At 33.0% G+C, this 9274-nt stretch overlaps 1 protein-coding gene across 1 annotated transcript; it reads right to left on the bottom strand.

Annotated features, from left to right (window-relative positions):
• Positions 1-3460: 3460 nt before the first annotated feature.
• On the bottom strand, positions 3461-5504 carry LOC140170558 (cell adhesion molecule 2-like). Its single transcript, XM_072193905.1, has 3 exons — positions 5435-5504; positions 4422-4718; positions 3461-3708 (listed from the first exon to the last, which is right to left on the bottom strand). Exons 1-3 carry the CDS (start codon positions 5502-5504, stop codon positions 3461-3463), a joined length of 615 nt encoding a protein of 204 aa, XP_072050006.1.
• Positions 5505-9274: the final 3770 nt, after the last annotated feature.

Here is a 9274-nt window from a genome sequence, read left to right as displayed (position 1 = left end):
ACGATTTCACGATAATTGGATTATCAGAAACCCATTTTAAAAACAAACCACATGATTATTATAAGTTAACTAGTTACAATACAGAATATGTTAACAGAATAGATCGTGAAAAAGGTGGTGTTTGTTTATACGTATCTGAAAATGTAAAATATAAGCTGCGAAAAGATCTGTCAAATGCAACTTCCAACTATGAGGCTTGCTTCATAGAAATTGATCAAGAAAATGACAAAAATATTATTGTTGGAGTTTTGTACAGAGCGCATACGTCAATCGACAGTTTTATTCAAGACATAAATCCAACTTTTGAGAAAATTGCAAATGAGAATAAAACATGCTATGTGATGGGAGATTTTAATATAGATTTATTGAAAGAAGACACTTGTAGGCCTACACGTGATTATATCAATATGGTGTTTTCCTATTCATTCATCCCCACAATTTTAAGCCAACCAGAATAACAAATGAAACCGCAACAATAATTGACAATATCTTAACTAACAATCAAGATGCGGTCAATTCAGCTATTCTTATAACGGACATAAGTGACCATTTTCCCACTGTTTTAGTTTCGAAATTCAATCAAAAAACTAATCACAAGAAACAGTCAAGTACAACTTATAAGAGAATATTCAGTGACGGAAATATTAGATTGTTTAAACATAAACTGTCTCAAGTGAAATGGCATGAAGAATTTGACGGTATTGATGTAAATGATGATTATGACAAATGTATTAATATTTTTAAAAACTTATATGATGATTGTCTTCCTCTTACGAAATACACTCCAAATAGGAGGAAGGATCCATTGTCCCCATGGATAACAAAAGGATTATTAAAGAGTATAAATGTTAAAAACAAACTGTATAAAGAATACAAGAGGTGTCCTAATGAGAGAAAGTTCACCAAATTTAAAGAATACAGAAATAAATTGCATACCTTGGTAAGGAAATCTTAAGAGAAATTATTATAATGATAAGTTTCTGAAGGCGAAAGACAATATTAAAAAAACTTGGACAACTATTAATAGTATACTAGGTCGTAAAAAGGTCTCTAAAGTTCAGTCATGCTTCAAAAACTGCTCAAACGATATAACGACTGACCCCAAAACCATAGCTAATAAATTTAATGATTTTTTGTTAATATTGGACCAGAACTTGCGTCTGATATAAAACATGATGGTAAACATTTCTATGAATATCTAGAGAATCCAGAACAAAACAGCGTATACTTACCTCCTGTACTAGAGGAAGAAATTATCAAAATCATCAACCAACTTGATCAATCAAAAAGTCCTGGCTATGATGACATTGGAAATTTTATTATAAAGAAGGTTGCAAAGGAAGTTAGTACACCTCTTGCTATGATTATGAACTTATCAATAACCACTGGTATAGTCCCTGATCATTTAAAGATTGCAAAGGTAGTAATACCCATTTATAAAAAAGAAGACCCAGAATTATATTCAAATTATCGACCTGTGTCAATTCTTCCGTGTTTTCCAAAATTTTGGAAAGAGTTATTTTTAATAGATGTGTCAATTATATGGATAAAAACAATATACTAAATGACAAACAATTTGGTTTTAGAAAAAACCATTCAACTGGTATGGCTATTACTGAACTTGTTGACAAAATAAACAGTGCAGTAGAAAGCTCCAAAACTACAGTTGGTATTTATCTAGATTTGTCAAAAGCATTTGACACGATAGACCATCATATATTACTTTATAAGCTGGAACATTATGGCTTCAGAGGAATTGTACTTGATTGGTTTAGAAGCTATTTGTCAAATAGGAAACAATTTGTCAATTACAACGCTCATAGCTCGAACTCAAACAAATAAGGTGCGGTGTTCCTCAAGGGTCAATATTGGGGCCATTGTTATTTATCTTGTACATCAATGATATTATTTATACTTCATCAATTTTGGATTTCGTACTTTTTGCGGATGGCACTACTATTCTTTTTTCACATAAAAATATTAACTCCAAAGTAAATCTGATCAATTCCGAATTAAGGGAAGTTACAAATTGGTTTTGAGCTAATAAGCTCTCGCTGAATGCGAGCAAAACAAACTATATGGTACTTGGAACTCAACACCAAACAAATAGACCATTTGAAGCACTAAATATTGAACTGGATGGAACAAGCTTAACAAGAGTAAATAAAACCAAATTTCTTGGAGTTCAAATTGATGAAAACTTAACATGGAAGGACCAAATAGGGGGAGTTTCAATGACAATATCCAGAAATATTGGAATTATTAATAAACTGAAACATTTTGTACCAAGACATGTATTGTATACCCTTTATTGTACACTTGTTCTAACATATGTAAACTATGGCATTATAGCGTGGGGAAACGCATGTAAAACACATTTGGATCGAATTTTTAAACTTCAAAAACGTGCTGTTAGGAATATATGTAAAACTAGTTTTAGGCACCATAGCAGACCATTATTCATTGATCTAAATATATTGAATGTATATGAATCTTATAAATTGGAACTTGGTGTACTTATGTACAAACATATTAATGATGATTTGCCAAACATATTTAAGGAATACTTTTGTAAAAGACATGAAATTCATAGCCACAAAACTAGGAAAAACGATGATTATGATATCCAGAAAAGAAAAACAAACTTTGCGAGCAAAGGTGTCAGGACATCAGGGCCTTCCCTTTGGAATGACCTTCCTCTCGAATTAAAAAATACTATGAATGTTAAAACTTTCAGAAATCAATTTAAGAAATATTTATTGCATCAAACTTGGTTGTAATTTCATGTACATGCTTCTTTAGAGTGATTAATGTCTTAATTTATCTACAAATTGTGTATGCTAATTCTATATTTATACATTAATGCTTATGTCATTTCAATGATGTTATATTCATTGTGGTGACATAAACATTATTTAAATCATGTTTGTTTATATTATGTCTTAGGGGATGATCACTTCTGGCCTTCATGGCCTTTTGATCATCTCCTCCATGTCATTTTACTCGTCTTTTCGTGTGTTTTTATATATTCTTGCTTGTTGTTTAATGTTGTTGTTAATGTAGATGATGTGGAAAATAAAATAAATAAATAAATAAATAAAGACTTATATCGTTCATCCATATTATACCAATTATTTGCTCAAATTTGACATTTTAGAGAATGAGTTTTGTACACATTCGAATGTCATTCAATTATTATACAGAAATATTGGGCTAAAGAACTGCTGCCATGGGGAATGATGTTACTTTACCTACAGTTGGAATTGCGTAGCGTAAGTTCAATAACCCTCGTGACGTCACTATCGTGTATTAAAATTATCATCATGAAATACTAGCCAACCCAATGCATTTGGTCGCTAACAACCCAATGAATTGTCGCCAACAACCCAATGAATTGGGTCACCAAAACCATATAAATGTTACAACTCACATTGAACTTTGAAGTCATACACGTCAGAATTCACGTCCCTATATAGTTGTTAGCTTCGCAGTAGTATCTTCCAGAATCTTCTTTAGAAACTTGGGGTAGATTCAACAAAGAGTATTTTCCCTGGGAAATTCCACGATGTAATGTCGTATCACCCTTAAACCAGGACATCATATTCTGTGGTGTAGGTTGAGCATCCGATTCACATGTCAGTGTAACATTGTCACCGGTGATAGGTTTACCGTCTGGGTCTTGGGAAATGATAGGCTTGCTAGGTCCGTCTGCAAAAAATAAACAAGTGTATCAATACCTTTGAAAATTGTTTGGCTGTATGAATATAATTTTAGAGAATGCGTAGCAACTACTGATATAATATCAAGTGCATACTATAGGGGCCTAAATATTTTCATGCTTAAATCCAAGGCCTAAGTTAGCATTAGAGAATGAATTTGGAGAAAACATTCTGATAAAAACTCGCTGAGCAGCAAGACCATCCCTCTAAGCTTGAAAGACATTCTTTGATATATTACTGAGCTCAATCATCTGAAATTACTGGCGCGTGAACCACCCAGGCTGGTGGATCAGCATAGTATTTTATTAACAGAAGGTTTTCTCCAAATTCGTTTCCTAATGAGCATGATATAGCGCAAAAAATGTCGCAAATGTAACAAAAGCCATAATAAGTAATAACGAAGACCTATATACAAGCAGAAGCCAGTAAACACTGGTAATCACCAAACACCTCAGATAGTTTTTCACAGAATATTTCTTTCCTAGACACTATTCTGTTCGATGTTACTGAGACCTATTTTCAGAAGTAAAGATGTTTAACACGTTTGATGGTTTTGTGTTGCTTAACGTTATATCGACAAAACCCCGGGTAATTGGAGAATGTAAGAAATAACGTTACCACCATTGGTGGCTTAAAAAAGAGCTGTTTTTCTTTCTTTGTTTTGCTTACAACTTATCTGAATAAGATTTTATTCAAACTCACATTCAATAAGTGGTTTCATTTCTTTGCAGATGTTGGCACTATCATCCGTACAACATTTGATCGTCCTATTGTCGTGGCGATGGAAAATATCTGTCGTGTACTTTTGAGACATAATAACGCCGAAGTAATCGCCCATACTCTGCACGCTTATGTGGTTACTCACTTCTGGTTGGTTGTTCTCGTACCATTTGATACTGGATCCGGGGTTACTGCTTGACGTCTTGCATTCTAGCGTTAAACGATGATTTTCTATGACGTAAGGCTCATGTTTATGCATAGCAATATCTAGAGCGTTGACTGTTAATAAAAATTCGATGAAGGAAAATCAATATCTACAAAGTTTGTAAATATCTGTCCAGACCTACATACGTGGTTAGCGATATGCTTCATAGAAACTTGCCTGGAAGTCAACTTCTTTTGGTTTGATGCTGGACATTGCTATGGAGACCATGCAACCAAAAGTGCTCTATTTAACAATTACGTAGGACAGGTGTTTCAAATGAACCAATCATAATCAAAATATTCATAAGACTCTAGAGCGAATTTTTGCCATGTTGTCATATATTTTTGGGTAACCCGTGCGTTTTTATTCAGTTTCCATGGCAAAAATCACGTTATTTAAGGATTTTTCTAATTTCTACTCAAGTAACATGAAGTTTAAATAACCACGCATATCTTCAATAAGAAACTTTCCAATAAATATATATAATACAAATATAAATAATATTATATCGCGAATTTCAAAATATATCAAAAATAATTGATATCAGAAGGACATTCCTCGTTTAGTGTGTCTGGTGCTCTCAGGCCCCACAAAAAAAATAGAATGACATACTTCCTAATAATATTATGCCCTACTCTTTCTTTGCTATTCTGTTATATTTGTAACTCATACTCACAAAAGACATTAAGTTTCATCGGATTACTTTTTATCTCATCTGACCTTGTAGAGCATACACACACCACTGTTTGCTGATTATTCTCTCGGTTAAGTTGAACTTCAAAGGTCCTACTTCTCGGTTCACTAGAACTTGGCTGGATTTTTTCCCCGTTAAGTTCGAGCCAGACTTCTGGGTATCTCATATTGAAAAAGCAGTGGAATTCAGACGTCACCGATTCTGTCACATTTGAATCCCCTCTTAAGACACATTCTTTTGTTTCCAGCACTGTAAAGACAAATTCATTTAAAATGAAGATGTATCAGAAGATGGAGACATTTCGTAATAGCCTGGCTGGCTTTTCAACTTTTCAACAGCATTTAAGCCTCTATTTCTCAAAATGCCAATGTCCAATGAGGTCCAGTAAACTCATTTCTTCAATCCATCAACAAACAAAACTAGGGACACCAAAACAAGCTTCTTTGGAAAATTGCGTTTGGAAGCCGGACTATAAAGTTGGCATGAAAAAAAAAAAAAAAAAAAAAAAAACGTGGTATAACTGTGGCCCAATGTTTACATGCAGTTTTGCATTAGGCCTCTGGATTTACACATGAGGGGTTTTAACCCATTAACAATTAGGCCCATATATAATTTTGCTAACAGAAAGATACAGCTATAGCTATATTCAAGAAGTTTTAGCATTATTGTTATATATTTCCTTTTTGTAAACTGCAAAATTCTTTATAGTCACAGTGTTATTCGACTACAAGAGAGAGTGACAAATACAACACTGACTATACAGATATATGGTCAGGCAATAACTATATTTATTCAAAATTGTCTGAAAATACCACAGTTCATATCATAGTTCTGAAAATGAAAGGATTTAATGGCATTCTCCGATTTATCAACCGTTTTAGAGCGATTTCAGAGAGAGATTTTATTTGGTCCTAAACCATGTCATCAAATCTATGAAATCTCGCTTATTACAGGGAAGTAATGTAGAGTTCAATTACAAGGTCAATTACAATGTCGCATGTATACACAAGCTATCTACTCTTTAATATGACATGTATAATATTTAAGAAAAAATTTAAAGACCTACCTTTATCTTGTGAATGACAAAATGGAAATGAAATCAAACAAATATAAAGGCATACATTTAATGTATACATTTTGACCTGGCCTTTAACAACCACAGACTCTCTGAAAAACGACAATTCTAACATGTAGGCTACTGTATAGTGGTTTTTCCCGTCGTACGTTATCCTTTCTATTCCTATTATATACATCATAATACAGTGTTGCCACACAGGTATTTTTTTCATTTACTTTCTATTGTCAGTCAGCCGAATGTCAATGCAGCATTATTAGCGAAAAAGGTGCAACTTGGAACTTTTTTGTCCCGTATACAAACGTTATATAATTAGATTTTGACAATAAGCAATGGCCAGGTTCTATAAAGAACCTTAAAGATTTAAATAGGCCTAAGGACTTTGTTATTAATTAATTCAGAGACTCATCACAAAGTTAAGAAGAGTGAAAAGTAGTGTTAACCTTTTGGAACTAAAAAAATAATTATCTTCGCTAAAGAAAGTTCTACAAAGAACCAAAAAGAGTTAGCATTTATTTTACACATTTCTTAACTTTGTTATGAGTCCCTGAATTAATGAATTAGAAAGTTCTTAGGCCTATTTAAATCTTTATAGAACTTTTCATTGTTCTTTATAAAAGTTATAAACATTGCTTAGGGTGCTTATATGTAACAAAAAAAGGTTTGCCATTTTTTTTCTAACAGCGAAGAAACTCTGAAACAGAAGAATACTTGGGCGTTTAACCGCAGTATTGGCAACACTATACTATATTATGAACCATGCGGTTGACTGAGTAAAGAAATAAATACTGAACTAAAGTTGAACTTTTTAATCTTTCACGCATGCACTTTTTCTATTATTAAAGTCAAAACTTTATGAACAAAGATTTAATACAAGACAACTTTAGTACATACCTTTTTGATCTTTGATTTCATCACATTGGGGAATCCCCAGTTTGTATACGAATGTTGTAATATGCTGATATTTACATTGTGGTTCAATACGTAGTCATGGTAGGGACAAGCTTTGTTGACAGACTTTTTCAAAACACACAATTACACTCTAAATTACAAGGATTTAAAAACAAATCCTTAAGGATTAGGGACCAATCAATTTCAGATTTAAAATTAATCTTATAGATTTTAATTTGAAATCTTTCAGATTTAATTTTAAATCTGTAAGATTCAATTTTAAATCTAATATTTGATTGGTCCCTAATCACAATCCCTTATTTTAAATTCTTGAAATTTAGAGTGTATTTTGACGTCAAAACACACAACCAATATTTAAGAAAACGCATTCGCTTGTTTTCAATAACTGGCCCAAACACATGCATGAAACTTTCGATTCAGGAATGAATTTCTTTATCTTTGTGTTTAAATTAATCTAATATCTACCAACAGATGATTTTTCACGAACGAATTATCATATTTTTTAAATTTGCCTTGCCGCTAACATAATGTATAAACTGGCCTTGACAAATGTTACTGTATCTTCAAAACTACACTCTAAATTTCAAGGATTTAAAGGGATTGTAATAAGGGACCAATCAAGTATTAGATTTAGATTTACATCTTATACAGATCTAAAATCAAATTTTAAATCTATAATTTAATATATAATCTATCATTTTAAATCTATAATTGATTGGTCCATAATTGCAAACTTTAGGTTTTATTTTTAAATCCTTGCAAGTATTAAACAAATTTGGTGTCATTGTAACGTTTATTTTATCGTCTTAACAGCGCGCTGGATTGTGCATTTGGAGAAATGCAGAATTGTGACAATTTATAGTCACTATATGTCATTGTTCCTTCTCCCCACAATAGAGTAGGCCTACAACTTCACAAGTGTTGTATTATTTATATTAATTTAGCTGACTATTTAGGGCCTAAAGTTTGATGACTCGTACAATTCGTTAAATGAACCAAGGGCATAAATTGTTCTGGTGGTTCTTTGTATGATATTTGCTTATAGAACCTACCGGTAGAACCTTGAACAGGCACACTACACAGTAGCCATATAACTTAATGTAGCCACAAAATAAGGAAGTAGTGCGTTTATTATGAAAGTGACCCAATTAAGAAAGAGTGAAACCTTGAGTCCTTGACCGACTTTGGATTTTCATTATATATTATTTCCGTTACCCTATACAGCGTGATTTAAAAAGAACTGTATCTAAATTCTCCAAAATAAACTATCACAGAAAGCAGTGATACAGGGTGTATCAAAATGAATGGTACCCATCAGTTAAAAGAGCGGGCATAGTTTTGACTATGCCCGCAAAAGTAACTATTCCCCGGGCATAGTTCTGCGTGTGCGTTGTTCCCAGCGTAAAATGATATTACGCACGCGTTAATATTTTCGCGCGTTATAATTACGCGGAAATCGCAGATTGTAATATGTGCCGTTCGCAATGAAACTATTAATTTCTCTTCCTAAAATCGATGCTTTTAACCAACCAGATGACAATAATCTTAAGATTTGGTATATAAAACAAATATTGACTGCTTTTTATTCTGGGAATGGTTAAAATTATAGGCCGCGGAGATCTCAAAACCATGACTATGCCCCTCGGCTACGCCTCGGGGCATAGTCATGGTTTTGAGATCACCTTGGCCTATAATTTTAACCATGCCCTCATAAGCAGTCAATATTTGTATAATATTATTTTTGAAGTTGGGTATAGTTCTTTTTATATACCTCATATATAGATTCCTGTCATCTGATTGGTTAAAAGTGCAGTCATTGAATTAGCTACGCCCTCCTTTTTAAGAATTACGTAAAAACTGAACTATTCTCCGGGCATGGCAAAGTCATTTTCGGTGTGCGTCCCGCTCAAACTCTACGCGCGCGACGGCGTGTTCGCATTACGCACACG

The sequence above is a fragment of the Amphiura filiformis genome, chromosome 14, assembly GCF_039555335.1.
Source record: "Amphiura filiformis chromosome 14, Afil_fr2py, whole genome shotgun sequence".
Lineage (NCBI taxonomy): Eukaryota > Metazoa > Echinodermata > Ophiuroidea > Amphilepidida > Amphiuridae > Amphiura > Amphiura filiformis.
The sequence above is the reverse complement of the archived record's forward strand: the minus strand, read 5'-3'. Positions and strand labels throughout refer to the sequence as shown.